At 37.8% G+C, this 18,333-nt stretch overlaps 1 protein-coding gene across 1 annotated transcript in view; it reads right to left on the reverse strand.

Moving 5' to 3' along the window:
• Positions 1–1,020: 1,020 nt before the first annotated feature.
• LOC108273706 (cadherin-18) overlaps positions 1,021–18,333 on the reverse strand; it is a 163,752-nt gene continuing 146,439 nt past the window's right edge. The window contains 3 exon segments of the mRNA XM_053685169.1: positions 1,021–1,453; positions 1,455–1,933; positions 9,399–9,650. Coding sequence (XP_053541144.1) covers positions 1,373–1,453; positions 1,455–1,933; positions 9,399–9,650 — 812 coding nt within the window. The 3' untranslated portion in view covers positions 1,021–1,372.

The raw sequence follows: 18,333 nt of genomic DNA on the forward strand, positions 1-18,333 counted from the left end.
ACAGAGCTAAAGCAGTTCTGCCAGGAAGAATGGGCTAAAATTCCTCCTGAACAATGTGCAGGTCTGATCCACAGCTACAGGAAGCGCCTGGTTGAGGTTATTGCTGCCAAGGGGGGTCAACCAGTTATTAATTCTAAGGGTTCACTTACTTTTTCCACTGCCATTTTGAATGTTGAATGAGTGTGTTCAATAAAGACATGAGGGATCAGAATTTATTTTGTGTTATTATTTTAAGCACATTATATTTGTAAATACCCTTGACTTAGGTGAAGATCAGATCACATTTTATGACAAATTTATGTAGAAAACCATGAAATTCCAAAAGGTTCACATACTTTTTCTTGCCACTGTTTATGAAATACATTCTAAATCCAGCGTGATACATGAGCCCCAATGTGTGCCTATGAACTAAATCAATTCTAGATTATGTCAAGCTTTCTAGCTAGAGATGCTGTTCAACAGGGACTGTTCCATTTGACACACATACAGACATGCATGTAGATAAACACTAATATCCATGAATGCCTCCTTTCATTTGTCTAGTCTACATAAAACATAGGGCTGATAGAGAAGCTAGTGCCTGAGGAGCCTATCTGGATGTAATAAAAGGAAACTTTATGTGTAATAATTAACACCGATACGGAAGTGCTAATCAAAAGATAGATTATTATAATGCGCGTGAACATGTCATCAATGAAGGCTGTTGTTATAGTCTCTGAAGACATGTTTGAAAAATGTATACTGCTCTCATGCATTAACATTTATTAAAGTTGTGGGCTTACTAGGGACCATATATTAGCCTAACAACAGAATATGCTGGGTGAATTATGCACATCATATTGTAAAAGTCAAAAAATGAATAACACAAGCTATCCTGCACCTATGCAATCGCTACTGTATTACAAAGTATTACAAAAATACTTATTTTATGTCAGCAATAACCCTGAAAATTGGTTTTCCCCATAGTACTCTAGACTGTCAATGTATTCTAGACAGAAAATGATTAGTTACACTTTTTATCACATATATCCATGTGTCCACATTTAGGACTTTATTGAGCAATAAAAAATATACACTAGGGAAAATATTGAACTTTTTCTATTGTTGTTTTTCTGTTTTTCTTTTTAAGTTTTCCTCCTCAAATTGATCTCCTCCAACATTATGAGAAGAAAAATGCAGGTCTTTTCAGCAGGATAACAGTCTGAAAATGTTTCACTTTATTGATAAAACAATGACATCCATGATAGCAAAAGACAGCAGTTTAGCTCTGTTATTTGTGTGTGTGTGTGTGTGTGTGTGTGTGTGTGTGTGTGTGTGTGTGTGTGTGTGTGCACACACGTGTGTGTTCAAAGTTTTTTTAAACAGTAAAAAATTAAGTGCGTTCATCAGGCTCATTTGCATTTGGTTCATGTTCCATATCTGCCTCCTCCCCAGAGAGTTCAGCTAGTTTTTTTTAATTCTGGACCCCACTCATCCAAGGTGCTGTAGTTCTGTTCAGAAAGGTTTCCAGCTGAGCCTAGGGAACTGATGGATCCTGCCGGCGACCCTTGACCTTCATATGCATAAGTCTGTAGCGAATCGTAAGGGGGTACACTAGTATCCTGGTCTGCCTCTGCTAGTCTCTGTTTGATGAAGTCATGGACATCTGTATCCCCATCTGTCTCCAGTGAGCTGGGACTATGACGGTTACAACCATAGCGGCAGGGTCTCCTTGTTGACCTGCAATAACCCCCCTCGGGCCGAACATCTCGACGGAACTTGAGCTCCTCAGCAGCTTCAGGATTGCGCAGAGCAATTATGTCAAAAGCCTCAGTGTCTTCCTCACCTCCGCCTTCATCATCATAGGTAACCACATTTTCACGAACATCTTCCTCTGAGATAATCAGTGGCTCTTTCTTGCTTCGCCGCAAAGTGACGAACAGAATCACGATTGCTGAAAGGACAAATAGAAATATTAGTGCTCACTTTGCATTAATTTAAGATATAAAATGTTTGCATTTGTAAGCAACAAACACTTATGTTTAATTTCAAACAAGCAGTAACACACTTTGGGTTAAGCTACAGTTCAGCAAAAGCCATCTGGCTAATAATATTAGTGTAATAGGTGGTAACCTGCATATCTGTTCTAAATAAAACAGGAAAGGCATAAATGTGTATAAAAGGTTTATTATAAATGGAAAAGTAGTAATATCAAAACTATAAGATATGATAGATGATAGATAAAAAGAGCTCTTTAATGGACTGAAGTCCCATTCAGGGTGTATTGCCATCTCACGCCTAGTGTTCCTGGGATAGAGTCCAGATTCAAAGTGACCCTGACCACGATACGATAATACCATGATAGTGCCATAATAACCATTTTTTTTATTTAGCAAAAATATTAGATTAGAAATAGAAAATCATTACCTTTTAATAATCATTGCCAAGAACATCAAGGGAACAAGAACAGAGCAACATCCACTGACCAATTACTTTATATAACCTAATCACAAGTCTCCAAATAAAGAACATTAAAATCCACTAGAAACCTACATTGAAATACATTTACTAACATTATTCCTTATACTGAATTTATATTACAGGAAGTTAAAGGTTTACCAAGCTGGAAAGCCACTGCATATTAAATTAGCATTCAAACATTACTCGAACAAAACATGTGCATTGTTGAGAAAAATATGGAGCAAAGACCAATGGAAGTGAATAATAGTTCTTTGATATTGCATTAGGATGCAGGGCTCTAATAGAGCAATGCGGCTCTGGGACCTGTAAGTTTATAAAGCACATTAGCTGTATTTAGCATGGATGCCAATTATTGACAACAACAATAATTAACATTATTGCTGGTTTCTCATATAAAATATTTACCCTGAGGGCTGCATATTTTACATAAATATCAGGGAATTAACAGAGGAAAAATTAACCCCTGGTTATATACCTGGTTATAAAATAACCCCCTGGTCATATACCTTCCTTTAATAATCAGTTCAGACTACAACATTGCATTAGAAAATCACTACACTAATTTATGAATGCCGTTATGAATGAATGCCTTTTTTATTGTCACTATACATATGTACAATGAAATTAAGAGCCACTCCTTTTTGTTCCGTGCAAACATGTACATTCAATAAACAAAAAGAATAAACAGATAAATACACAGATAAATAAACAAGATAAATAAACAAGATAAATAAACAAGATATGCAAGATATGCAAGATAGATATTGGGGTGGATGGGGGAGGTACTATGAAATGCACAGTTTTGAGACACTATATACATATGCTGTGGACTCAGTACATGTATTTGTTTATAATGGTAATAGCTTTTGGGAAGAAACTATTCTTAAATCTACTAGTCCTTGTTTTGATGCACCTGTAACGTCTCCCTGAGGGGAACAGATTGAACAGATCAAAGCCAGGGTGAGAACTGTCCTTAATGATGGTTTTTCCTCTGCTGAGGCAACGGGAAGTGTAAATATCCATCAGGGAGGGGAGAGGGCAGCCAATGATCTTCTGTGCTGCTCTTACTACTCTCTGAAGCCTCTCCCTGTCTGCTGCGGTGCAGCTACCGTACCACACCGTGATTCAGTATGTCAGCAGGATCTCAACGGACGAGCGGTAGAAGATCAGCAGTAGATTGGAGTCCAGATTGTACTTCCTGAGAACCCTCAGGAAGTGTAGCCGCGTTTGAGCCTTCTTGATAACCGCTGTGATGTTGTCCGTCCAGGAGATGTTTGCAGAGATAAGGACGCCAAGAAACCGGACGGTGTGGACCTTCTCCACACATTCACCATTAATGAAGAGGGGGGCCAGCTCAGTGTTGTGTTTTCTGAAGTCTACAACAAGTTCCTTGGTTTTCTTGGTGTTTAGAGTCAGATTGTTCTTTGAACACCAGGCTGCCAAGTTTAGGACTTCCTCTCTGTAGGCTGCCTCCTCTCCTTTTGAGATAAGTCCGACCACTGTGGTGTCGTCAGCAAACTTGATGATAAGATTATTGTTGTAGACTGGTCTACAGTCGTATGTGTAGAGACAGTACAGGAGGGGGCTCAACACACAGCCCTGTGGAGAACCTGTGCTCAACGTGCGAGTGGAGGAGAGGTGGGGTCCGAGTCTCACTGTCTGGGACCGGTTGGTGAGAAAGTCCTTTATCCAGGCACACGTGAGGCGGGGGAGGCCAAGGGTGACCAATTTGGTAACGAGAATGTCCGGAATTATTGTATTAAAAGCCGAACCCTAATCCACAAAAAGCATCCGGACGTAGCTCTGTTGCTGCTCTAGATGTCTCAACACGTAGTGGACAGCTACGGCGATAGCATCCTCTGTGGATCTGTTTGCATGATAAGCAAATTGAAAAGGATTGAAATCCGGGGGGAGGTAGTCCTTGATGTGCTGAAGAACCAATCTCTCAAAGCACTTCATGATAACTGGAGTGAGGGCCACAGGACGATAATCATTCAGGCTAGTGGTGGGCGACTTCTTTGGCACTGGGATGATTATGGCTGATTTTAGGCAGGCCGGGATGACTGCTTGGGCCAGGGAGAGATTGAAAATTCTGGTAAAGATGTGGGCAAGCTGGTGGGCACATGATCTGAGCACGTTACCAGGTACACCGTCTGGGCCAGCAGCCTTCCTGGGGTTCACTGCCAGAAACATCCGTCTAACATCGTGTTCCCTCACAGTAAGTAGAGTGGTGCAGGAACCAGAAGGGGATGGAGGCAGGGCTGGACTGGTACGGGGGCCAGATGAGGGTGGAGGTGGGGCTGGAGCAGATGAGTGCTGTTGTTGTGATGTTTCAAAGCGAGCAAAGAAGCAATTTAGCTCTTCTGCCAGCATCGCACTCAGGTCTCCTGTTGTCGCCTCACGGCCTCTGTAGTTCGTGATGTTCTGTATGCCCTGCCACACCTCCCGTTTATTTTTGCTGGACAGGTGGGACTCTATGCTCCTCTTATAGGCCGCCTTAGCTTCCTTAATACCACCTTTCAGGTTGGCACGGGCAGCTCTGTACAGAGCTCTATTACCAGACCTGAAGGCAGCGTCGCGGGCTTTGAGTAGTGTGCGGACCTGTTTGGTCATCCATGGTTTCTGGTTTTGGAAAACCCGGATGTTTTTTCCCACAGTCACATTTCCGATACAGAACTTGATATAGTCCAGTACCGTTCCTGTTAATGTTTCTAGCTCTTGATGTTCAAACAAATCCCAGTCTGTCTGTTCGAAGCAGTCCTGTAGTTTGCAGAATGCATCATCAGGCCAGGTGGTAACAGTCTTTATAGTGGTCTTGACACTGTGTCTGAGGGGGGTGTAGGCAGGGGAGAGCAGGAGGGAGAGATGGTCTGATTGGCCGAGGTGGGGGAGAGGTATGGCTCTATACGCGTGCTTAATGTTGGAGTAAACATGATCCAGAGTGTTCGCCCCTCTAGTAAAACACTTAACATGTTGATAGAATTTCGGGAGTACAGTCTTCAAGTTCGCCTTATTAAAGTCTCCTGCAAGTATGTGAACACCGTCAGGGTGGGCCCACTGCTGTTCGTTTGTGGTGTTCAACAGGAGAGAGAGCACCGTGTTCACATTGGCGTCGGGTGGAATATACACAGCCGTGATAATCACTACTGTTAGCTCTCTCGGTAGAAAAAAGGGTCGACATCTTAAAGACATGTACTCGAGGTCAGGGGAACAATGTTTATCTATCATTGTTCCGTTGTTACACCAATTCTCATGCACATACATACAGAGGCCCCCCCCCCCCCGCTCTTACCGGAGTCCTCAGTCCTGTCCCAGCGAAGCATAGTACGACCTGCTAGCTGCATGCTAGCATCGGGTATCCTCGGATGAAGCCAGGTTTCAGTAATAATCAAAACACAGCAGTCACGAACGTAGCGATTTCCAGCTAGTTGTAATTCCAAGTTGTCGATTTTATTCACTAGGGATCTGGCATTGGAGAGAAACAGGCTCGGTAAAGGTGGCTTGTGTGGTTGTTTTCTTAGCCTTAGCATAATACCGGACCTGCATCCCCGCTTTTGCTTCCTCTCCCTCCTCCGTCTGCACCGCCTTCTGGACCCGACAACAATCCACGGAGAGCCCGGCAATCTCGCTATGTCGTCTGGGATGTTGTGCGTGTGATGAAACATTCTCGAAATAGGTATGCGGTGTTGGTCCCCAATATCCATAAGGTTCTGACTTGTATAGCGGATGTTCGTGGAACCGATAATGCTCAAACAAGTAATAAAGAAATAATACAAAAACAACAAAAGAGAGCACTGGAAAGGAGAGCCGTGAGCCGCAGCAACTGTGTGCGCCGCCATCTTGGATACAAAAAGCATCAGCATTAAGACACTGTGCATTCTATTATTCTCTACATTGAATTATAAAATCAAGCATCATTAAGCCACTGAGGTACAATTACACTCAATGTAAAGATAACTGTTTATTGTTTTTGCTGTGAGTCCTTGAAAAGATTTCATTTTCTTTAATGAAGTTACAGTAAACTAGAGCACTACAGCTGGAGAAAAAACAGCTAAATGCATTTGTGCCATATTTCAGGCTGCTTCTTTTTATTATACTTTATTGTCATGCAGATTTTGCTAAGAGCATTAGGCAGAAAGATGTGTTATTTTATGGAGGAGCTGACTTGTTTTGGAATACCAGGCTTTGGGATATATTTATCCTAAAAGTGCTGCCTAGCTGAATGCTTGAACTTTCTAGTCCTTGAAAAGCTGACTCATCCATCCAGCGCAGAACCACAGAGGGAATAGACAAGTGATGGAAAGAGGAAGGGAATGGGGAGCATAATCAATCTGTGCCTCTGTTTTCAGGTCTTGTACATTTTAATAGTGGTCAGTGGCCTGTAACAAGTTAGGCATGTTCTCCTTCTCTTTTACTGCCCACAGCCTCTGCACCTTTTTTTGGTCCTTCTCACATTTCTAGCTTCCCACCTGTTCTTTCAGTCTCTACTTTAAGAGTCTCTAGACTCTGCTTTATTTACTTCTCCCACTTAGCTGTCTGAGTTTAAATACTCTGACTAATTATATATATATATATATATATATATATATATATATATATATATATATATATATATATATATATATATATAATATGAATATATATGTGGCACTGATTCAGTGGCTTTCTTGTGCGATAATTCTTGCTCTCGCTGTCTCTTTCTGTGAATGTGTGGTACTCACTTTATCTATTCCTCAGTGATGCCCTTCTCTTCAACTCTCCATCTCAAGCTTTATTTCTCTCTCTTAATCGATTCACATTATTGCTGCTTTTCCATATAGAAAGTATAGCCTAAATTCTAGTTTTGGACACATTAATGATCACTGTAAAGAACACCAAGTGAAAATGACGAAACATTATCCACAGACAATTTACATTCACATGCACAACTTAGTTGGTGTTCATCGCTTTTCTGTTTTATCTTGCTATTAAAATTCAGATACTGCCCTGGTTCTGGATGACCGCAACTCATCTGACCCACTCCATATGTATATAGCCCAGTCTAGGAATATGTGTAACCTTCATACCTTACTGTTCAGGGACAATAACAGAGCCCTTTACACCCCCCCAACACACACACACACACACACACACACACACACACACACACACACACACACACACACACACACTTTCCTGCAATCCCAGCACTCCACAGGTTTATTTATGTTGGACATTGGCCTCCATGTCAAAATCTGCCCTCTTTTTGCTGGTGCACTGTTCTTTTTTGAAAGTGCTCTAATTGCACCTGTTGTGCTCATAATGGAATTTACCAACATGCCTGGAGGTTTCTGTCAGCAGTGAAGAGAAACAGCATTAAGTAAAAGTAATACCATTATGCCAATGTGCAAAGGTGACCTTTAATGAGGTTATGACCCTATAAATGTTGTCTTAACAGTATTGAAACCTAGACCAAATATTCCCCATCCCACTTGTAAAACAAATGTCCAGAGGTAAATATCCAGGATAAAATATCTACAACCCATGACCATATTGGATATTGATCAGTTCAGGCTGGCTGTAGAGAATTGATATTTTAAGTACAGCTTAAAGGAAGAAAGGTTTTCTATGTTCCACACAGCCAATATAATCTGTGCTATAATAAAAGGTCACAAGTGTACCAACATGAAAATGTGGTCTAACCACTAAGTGGTTTTGAAGTCCTAGTGCACATGGCAGTATTAGTCAATTATGCTATTTGAAAACAATTATCATTGCTTAAAGTGTGCATCTTTCTAAAAGTCTTATCAAATATGAACAGAATGTGAAGAAAACTATCTCTCTCTCTCTCTCATATATATATATATATATATATATATATATATATATATATATATATATATATAGTGCAATTAGAGCACTCTCTCTCTCTCTCTCTCTCTCTCTCTCTCTCTCTCTCTCTCTCTATATATATATATATATATATATATATATATATATATATATATATATATATATATATATATATATATATACACACCCATTAGTGCTTGTAGTAATAGCACAATGAGGAGTTAAATTTATGTCAAAAAAAGAAAGAAAGATGTTGAAATCAGTGACAGTGAAGTGATGTCTAGGTCAGGAATCCTCTTATTCTCACAAATTGGATATAAAAAGTAAACAATAATACTTACATCAACACTAACATTAACATTAGTGTTTCAATTAATTAAAAAAAGAGACTAAAATTGATGTTTTGCTTGCTGTGTCAAAGGCATAAAAATTGCATATCTGTGCATTACACAAAATTTTTAACACAAAATGTAAAAAGAAAAAACCCTCTTAATCTTCTGTTTCTTTTTGGCAGTAGTATTACAGGCTATCTCTCTACTTTTTCTTGGCACTAGTGATGCCTTCTGAAAAAGCTCAATATACTGCCCTATGAGATGTGGATTTATTGGTTGTAACTTTTCTTATGACTACATTTATAGGAAATCCAACTAGATTTCATAAAACTTTTCACATGAGATTGTGATGTACATTAGATTAAGGCTGACAAATAATCTGCATGTTGTTTGAACACCCTGGTTTAATATAATTATATATGAGTTTACGCCATAGACAAATATTTAATTTCTATGATTTTAATGTGCTAAAAAAAAGTCAACAGAATTGGCATGAACATCTATGTATGACACAAATCAGTGGTTAACAGGTACTAGACAATTAAATTTCTAAATTTAATGTCAACCACTTTGTGCTTGACCTCCTGTGTTTATAAGAGTCCTTGTTAAATTAGACTTATTGTTTGCAGGATGTGTTTCACAGTGAGGCTAATAATTCAGTGTTCAAATTAAACATTTAAAAATAGAAGTAACCCACTCTAAAGCTAAAAACAGGCAGTGTTAACTATGACTAGAGTTTAAAGGTGGAATTGCAGGGTGTGGATGCGGACTTACCCAGCAGTATTAGCACACACAGCAGGATGGCGATAAGCGCGCCAGTGCTGAGGCCTGCAGAAGAAAGGAAAGCCTCGCCCTGACAGATTTTGTACCGGGTACCTCGCTGACACTGGCACACATGCAGGGTTAGTGTGCTGGTGCTGCTCAGTTGGGGCTCACCTCCATCCCACACCACCACGGGCAGCTCATATATCTCCTGAGTCAATCTGTGGAAACGGCGCCGTCTCGCTACAATACTAGCTGTGCTGTCTGAGAGAGAGAGAGAGAGAGAGAGAGAGAGAGAGAGAGAGAGAGAGAGAGAGATTGAAGTGAAAATAACAGGATGAGTGAAACAAGCAGAAAAATGAACACCTCATTAATCACAGAGACAAAAAAATAGGAAGAACAGTAATGTGAAAAAATGAAGAAAATATTATGAAATATTGGAAGATTTAGTTGAATAATATAAAGATAAGAACATGAAAGACGTGAGGAACAAAGATGGGATTAGATTAAATGAGTGTGTTTTGAGTGTAGGCCATTCAGGCTGTCTGGTTGCATAGTACACTCTCAGAGTGCTTAGGAGCCCATTCCCACAGATGGGCTTTTAATGGGGAAATTAAGGTGAGGTTCTGGCACTTAGACTACATAGTATATGAGTCCTATCTAGTAACTGCAATCTGGAGCACTGAAAGCAAACTACTTGAACAGAACATCAACCTAATGAGTTTACATATCTCTCCTACTGCCATTCTCTCTACCTCTCTAACCACAACTGGGGACTATTCTTTGTTTTTAGTATACATGTTGCAGAAATGTAGATATAATTAAACATAATGCAATGGTGTGAGACAGATTTTGTTAATGAGAAACAATAAGTTGATTACAAGGGGGAATGATGAACTGAGACAGGGAATGATGACAAAAATTATATCAATGAGTACAGGTTATGGTTATGTCAATGTACTATTTGGCAAGCTTATGGAAAATATCAGTATACTTCATTTACAATGTTACAGTGCACCATGCTGGTTTTTGTGACCAACACCTAGCATAGTCTTTAAAATTACAAATAGTAAATCAACACTGACACAAAATGTTGATTTATATTAATGTATATTTATGCCAAGCATGCATAACCAATCCAAATATATTCACTCTGATTCCAGATTGTTATTGATCTGCTGAAATTGACCACACTCTTTCAAGGGTTCTTCAAGAGGTCACTGGATAGTTGAGGGTTCTTAGATTTCTAAAAAAAAAAAAAAAAAACCCTTCTACTTGAAAGCCTTTTTAATTTTTGATAGGAATATATAGGATTATATGTAGGATCTCACCATTAGTCCAACTGTTCATCTGCTTCAGAGAACCTTTAAGGGTACTATGACTGAACCCTTAGAGGTTCTCTGAGGCAGATGAACAGTTGGTATAATGGTGATATCACCTACCATTGGTCTAAATAATACTATAGAGCACAGGTTTCCAGTCCTGGGCCTGGAGTACACCTTACACATTTGAGAGTTTTGCTTGCTCTAAACACACCTGATTCTGAAGTAATGAGTTGAAAGCTGTGGCTTAACCAGGTCTAACTATTAACTATCATTTCCCCTATTCTATGCTGAATAATTTATATTTGTAGATGTTATATTAAATGGACATAAACATAATATCTTTCATGGCTTTTAAATTCAGCAATCATAAATATTGTATTACACATATATTGTTTAGACAATTTGCAAGCACATTGCATCTACTCCAAACCAAATTCATCTAAGAAGCTTAAGAATAATATAATGAGAATCTAACATCCAGCATGGTAATCTGATCGCTCCAATTGTGATTTTAATAAGTTTTAAATTGTATCACTCTCAGCAAAACATAGTAAATTGTCCTTATAAAACAGAAATCAAGAATTTGTGTTTTTTCACACTGCCACTTTGATCAGCTTTGTCATGATGCACTCATGCAGAGTACACCATGATTCATATTGTGAAAATAGCAAGTTAAATGTTTACACTCTCATCATTCCACTATCGAAACTGATCACCCAGCTAAATTAATCGCACAGAAATTTTATTCAGATTTCCAAATGAGCTATTAGCTGAATTTTGGCTGCATATAAATATCCATCCATCCAGTCATTTCCTGTACCACTTATCCTACACAGGGTCATGGGGAGCCTGGTGCCTATCCCAAGGGTGCTCAGAGCACAAGATGTGGGACACACTGGCTGGACACAATTTCATACACACTCACATATGCATTCACACACAATGGACAATTTTAGATTCCAGTCAGCCTACAATGCATGTCTTTGAACTGTGGGAGGAAACCAGAGTTGCATATAAAGATAGATATTATAATTTTGTCTGTTTTGTTTTTCTTCCATTACACTGCTGTTGTTAAGTTGTTATATCAGTCTATGCATTGTAACCCATAAGAAATCGGTGGTTTTGTTTTGAAATGCATTTCAAGTCCACTGTTGTTTTTCACTCTCATCCAAGTGAAAAACATAAATCAATCATTGTATAAATGTGTTTAATAACAATATAATATAATATCTGTTATGTGCCACAATTACTGGCAACCCTAATATAAGAAAAATATATTTGAAGTATATTCCCAATGATATTTAAAATTTTTAGTACACCTGGGTGATTAAGAACAGGAAATTCATCTTTTGATCTCAAACCCAAATGTCTTCAATGTATAGCAAAAACAAAAGAATTGACCTTGCTGTTCCAGTACTTTCTGGAGGGGACTGTATCTGGTTTTGTTTTTCATAAAATGTCCTGATAAGTTGAACATTGTGAAAAGTTTTTCATTCAAGCCTTTCATTTAATTTCCAAGCTAATTAGAAACGACAGTGACAATGTTTTCCAGACAACTTTTTGTGATATTGCACTAGCTAAGTTAGAACTGAATTAAGGTGGCTACAGAAAGAACAGACCAGCAGTGGTGAAAAAATTAAAAATAATGCAATTGCATGGTAGGAGTGAGGGTGAAGTGCCAGAAACAAGCTTGGTGAATTGAATCAACAATGAATTTGACTTGAATTTGGCTGTTGGTTAGCTGGTTTCATAGATTAAGATTTTTTATATAGCTGCAGGTCTCTGAAAGAAGTTAAGAATGTTAAGTGAACTCACTGACAAACACAGAGGATAATAAGTCCAATGACATTCAGCATGACAACATTGACAGGTGAAGTCATGAAAAATAGAAGGTGCCAATAGTCTGGCCAATTAATTACTGTGTTTCATTAATTAGCACAGTATTGCTAGTTGTTGTTTTGCAGACAGAAATGATATGAGACAGGCAGGCACAATGGATCATCAACACTGTCAGAAAGCTTACAGTTGGATCTAGAGTTAATTCTTAGCCAAGCAATCATCAAAATAAAACAGAATGAGGAAAGATGCCACCAATTGCACGATAAGCTTGCACAGAAAAAAAAGCAAAAAGAAATGCAGTTAAGTTTTAAAACAAGCCAGGGAATGCAAACAACCTCGCATGATGTTGAAAATAAAACATAGGAAAGGATCCATCCAGACTTACTGAGAAGCTGGTTAATGTATGAAGCTGAGTGTTGAAATGCCAAAAACTAGGACATTTTTTTCAGGGACACGCAAGCACAAATAAGAATCAAGGAAATATGTCAAAGTGAGGGAGAAGAGTGCAGGAAAACAAAGTGTTACTTTGTACCCCCACAAAGGAAGGCACAGAATGGTGAATGGTGCATTGTGATAGCAATGAAATAAGGAAATACACAATTTGTTTTCTTCTTATATCCATCCATTTATTTTCTATACCACTTATCCTTCAGGGTTGCAGGGAGCCTGGAACCTATCCCAAGGAGCATCGGGCACAAGTCGGGGTACACCCTGGATAGGGTGCCAATCCATCGCAGGGCACAATCACACACCACAGACAATTAGGAGATGCCAATCAGCCTACCATGCATGTCTTTGGACTGGGGCAGGACACTGGGGAACACGGGGGAACCCCCAAAACATGGGGAGAGCATGCAAACTCCACACACACACTGAAGTGGTGGGCATCAAACCCCCAACCCTGGCGGTGTGAGGCGAACGTGCTTGCCACTAAGCCACATGCAACCTTTCTTCTTATATACTCAAATGAAAATGCATTTACCAGTGGATTAGATGACTGCCAAGATATCAGGTGCCACATTTTTAGATGCACAACTTAGATTCACAGACACTACTGCTGGATTCTCACAGATTATTCTCCATGGAAATTTACCCCAATTAACATGTTCAGTTACACCTTTTGGAACAGTAGTCTTTTAAGCTGTTTTATATGGAATATTGTTGGTTCAAGAATATATCCAGAAGTTGATCACACGTCTGGTAGGTCTTGAAAAAGATTGTCTGTGATTGTATGTTGTTGACATTCAGGCATTTATAGCAGTGAATCATAAATGCTATGGAGTTAATATGCTACTTGTGTTGATTAGTTATATCAATTTGAAATGACATGTTAAATTCCTTGGCCATGCTGAGGTACACCCTGACCTAGACAAGATGAAAGCCATCACTTAGATGTTAAACACAAGGCTGTTATTCGTTTGTTTGTTTGTTTGTTTTATGGGATAAATTTATCTAGCACTTTTCTCATACCCAAGGTTGCTTTACAAAGTGTGTAACACAAACACCAATAAACACCCACTGAAAACAAATATGTGAAGAGAAAAGTTTTTCAACTCAGATTTGAAAGAAGCAATGCAAATGTAGTCACAGATAGACTGAGGTAAGTAGAGACCTAAATCTATACTTAATTATGATGCTCATATGGCTATACACACAGAAATACAATGCCATGACAACATAAGTCATAATCTAATGCCATTCATGACACTGTAATAATACATATTTCATACATAAATTATCTGATACTAAATTAGTTGGATTTTGGGTTTAATAATTGACATTGACATTACATCATCATCATTATGTCATTCTGATAGATCTGAAGTATACTGAGCTACAAAGTCAGCTGTCTGTAAGTTCTAATGTAAGTCATTGCAGAAAGGGTCATAATTCAACCTTATGTCAACACAAATCTGTATCACTTGACTCAGGTGTTATATCAACTAGACACTAAAATTGATAAAAGCAGTCTTTATGACAGCTGCTGCATAATGGAATCACACAAGGCTAGCTCAAATACAAAATAATACAAAATGTTCAAGAAGAAATTGCAGTTCTGGTGTCACATACATGATCTGATCTCTCTAAATGGCAAGCTATTAAAGTGCAGGAGAAATGTCTCATATGCGGTACCTCATAGTGAAGCCAGATGAGATTGCAAAAGTTGTTACACATGACTGCACATGTTTCTCTGTGTATGAGCTTGCATGAATGTATACAGATGGTGGGGCATCACAAGCAAGTAGGAAGGTGTTTTCTGTTTACAAGAATAATTTATTTTCTCATGCAATTACATGGCTGCACAAAAAGAGTGTCATCCTACTCCATTTTCCAAACAAACTCCTGTAATAATTATAATGGTAGACAGCTGAGGACAAAACATGCCTAATTAACTTACACACTGAAAGAGGAAGAGAGAGAGAAAGAAGAGAGAGAGAGTGAGCGAGAGAGAGGGCTACCATATCCTCAGCATTGTCTGAGCTCCACAGTTGTCTAAGTGATCGCCAGCAGTGATTTATATTCATGATCACACTTTCCAATTTAACCCGACTGTCAGGAAATGCAGGTCCATAGCCAAAGCTCCACTTAACCAATTCAAGAGGGCCATGTCCTATAGATCAACAATATCCAAATGCAAATTAGAAGCTCCCTGCAAATTATTTGTCCTCTGCCATACATTCTAATGTTTAACCACAAAAACAACCAATTATTGAATCTTCTAGGCATATTCTATAGACCTGAATATATTGAATAATATTACACGATCTGCAATGCTACAGGGCAAGAGTAGTTCCAGATCTTATCAACTGGAGAGAATGAGATGTACCAGTTCTGGTCTGAAAAGTAATAATTTATTTCAGGCTTATAAAGGCATAGGCACCACTACATGAAATATTTCATAAGGAAGTTAGGCCAAATTGTTAGAAAGTAAAACACGTCCACAGCTTCACTGTAAAATAAATAAATAAAAATAAATAAATAAAAAAAATTCAAGGTAACTTGCTGCACAGCTTTTTTGAGTTTAGTCAACTTAACTTTACTTAACTCAATTTTTACCCTTGAGTTGATTAAACTTAAAAAAGCTGTGCAGCAAGTTGCCTTGAAATTTTAAGTTAAGTCCACTTTTCTTTTTTACACTGTTTGATTGGATGTGTTGTGTTCCAAGAGTGCTTATATTTAGTACAACCACACTGGTACATTTCACTGTTGGTATCACTCCGCTTGCCATCTAAAATTCCAATTCTAGCAACAATCCCACTGAAACCGCTACTACAATACATGTAGTGGTCAACATCACTGGACATGGCAAATTAATCTTTATGAATATAACTTCTGACTTAACCCTTTCATGCATGAATTATGAACTCCTGATCAAGGATTTTTTTCTCTGTGTTTTTACTATTCTTTAGGCATAACAAAATATTTTACCTTCATTTTACTTTTACATGCATTTTTCAAAAGGTTATTGAAGTGTCCACTCCAGTAGACTGCATGCATTCAAATGAAGAATTAATGTCCACTCTAGTGGCTGTTATGTAGTTATTCTATTGAAATCCTTGCAATAGCCAGAAATGGCTTTTGAATAGCTGTCCACTGTGACCACTATGCATAAAAGGGTTAAAATATGAATGCTTGTCAGATGAAGGTAAAAAGGAAGAAGGGAAGCCAATTTAGATGATTTGTAGACCAGCTAGCTTCCAACCGCTGAACAAAAATAAAGAAATTATTTGGCTGTATTGTGTCTGAAATGTCAGTTACTTAATATTAATTTCTTATTTATACAACTTTTTATAAAAGAAATATTGCCCTTGCAATCATACGGTTATACTGCATATCGGCACGGCTGGGTTTCGGTTGTAGGGACAAGGCCATAGGCAGAGTGTCACAGGTAATCGTACCATGCCGATATTCAGTATAAATATTATACACAGTATTCTGTGTAGACAGACATGCACATATGAATGGTGGAGTACTCAAGTTCTCATTATTTTAGGTATTACTAATTATTAGTTAACAGTTAGTTACTTATTTATTACTGTAGAAATTAACACACTGTTCTGTTTTATCTAATATTATTTTAGAATGATGTGATTAGTTTTTTTTTTTTTTTGTATAAACATAAATGGAAAAACTTGATGCAAATTTGATTTTGTTTGTTTCCCATTTGTTCTTTATGGCCCTTTGTTCTCATTTATATCCCTGGTCAATTTGACCCAATGAAGACCCCAACAGAAGCCAAAAGTGAGTGCTGCACGAGGGTAAAATTAATAGTTAAGTAATGGTTAAAGGTTTGAAAATTGCCTGTTTCTGACCTTAACAGGTTTATCATTATCCACTTTATAGTCAAGTAAACCTGTGACTGTGAGTGAACAGTTTAGTATTTGCAACAGATCAGTTCTTTGATGGAATATCCTGTAAATGTTTTCACAGACAGATTCTTAAAAAAATGTGTGTGCTCAACATTTAAATTTTTACTTGTTGTTTGAAATGTCTTCCAGTGTTTTACCCACTGGTACACACATCATGGACAGATCTGATCTGACCAGGAGCAGCCACCCTCAAATCAAGCTTGGCTCTTATATATATATATATATATATATATATATATATATATATATATATATATATATATATATATATATATATATATATATATATCTGTGTGTGTGTGTGCTGGCGGAGTCTACAATTCTGAATACCCTTCTGAATAGAATCTTCCCTGTGTACAGATTGTTAGGCAACAGCATGAGCACTGAATGTCAAATGCACGGTTTTTGTTTTCACCTCTCTCACTCTCTCTCTCGCTCTCTCACACACACACACACACACACACTCACCATTTTCCTCTATATAATTTCCATCCAGTGTGGAGGTTTAGTTAACTTGGCTAAGGTCAAGAAAGAAACAGACCACCTTCAAACACACAACAAGCAGTGCTTTACTCCTTTTTGTTTCTTCATTGGTAATTTTTTTTTCAATCACCAATGAACCATACTTCTTTTATTTCATGTGGCATCAAACCAGAAGATTTTACATGCAGATTTTACATACATATAGAGATGCACTGATACTAAATTTCTCAGCCGATACCGATAACCAATTATTCAGAGTGATATCGGCCAATACTGATAACTAATACCGATAGTTCTGTCTTTTATACCTTCTTTTAAATTAATAGTAACTGATCCCACAATTCTGAAGGAAATGCAAATAAAAAACTTTATTCTCTCCATTTCAACAAGTTGTTTCACAGTAACTGGTCTCATAAACAGAAAACACATTACTCAAATTAACATTAAAACTAACTAAATTCTGATGATTAAATTAAGATTTCTTAACTTATAGAATGTTATTAATACATATTAACATTGACTGAATTCTAAAAAAAAACCTCCTGTTAGGCTCACATTCACTCACCACAAATAAAAGCATTTCTACTCCATCATTTACATCAAACTGCTAATATATATATATATATAAAACCATTAACTGTACATGAAATACACTACTCTACAAATATATTTTTCTGTGTAATATATACTACTTTTTTGTCAACTTATCTTCATTGAAATCTTTCAACAATGTACTGGCACTTTAATTCAGTGTGAGCAGCTCGAGCAGTGTGACAAAAATTTATAGCAGCTTAGAGAGAGCGCATTTTCTCTGCACCCTTCGTGTGTTCTTAATTTGCCATCACAATTCCACAATTCATACTCATTCAATACAAATGAAAGAATATACAGTCCAAAACTAAAAGACAAATGTAGTTTTATTCTTTAAAA

This window comes from Ictalurus punctatus, chromosome 13 (assembly GCF_001660625.3).
Source record: "Ictalurus punctatus breed USDA103 chromosome 13, Coco_2.0, whole genome shotgun sequence".
NCBI classification, from domain to species: Eukaryota; Metazoa; Chordata; class Actinopteri; order Siluriformes; family Ictaluridae; genus Ictalurus; species Ictalurus punctatus.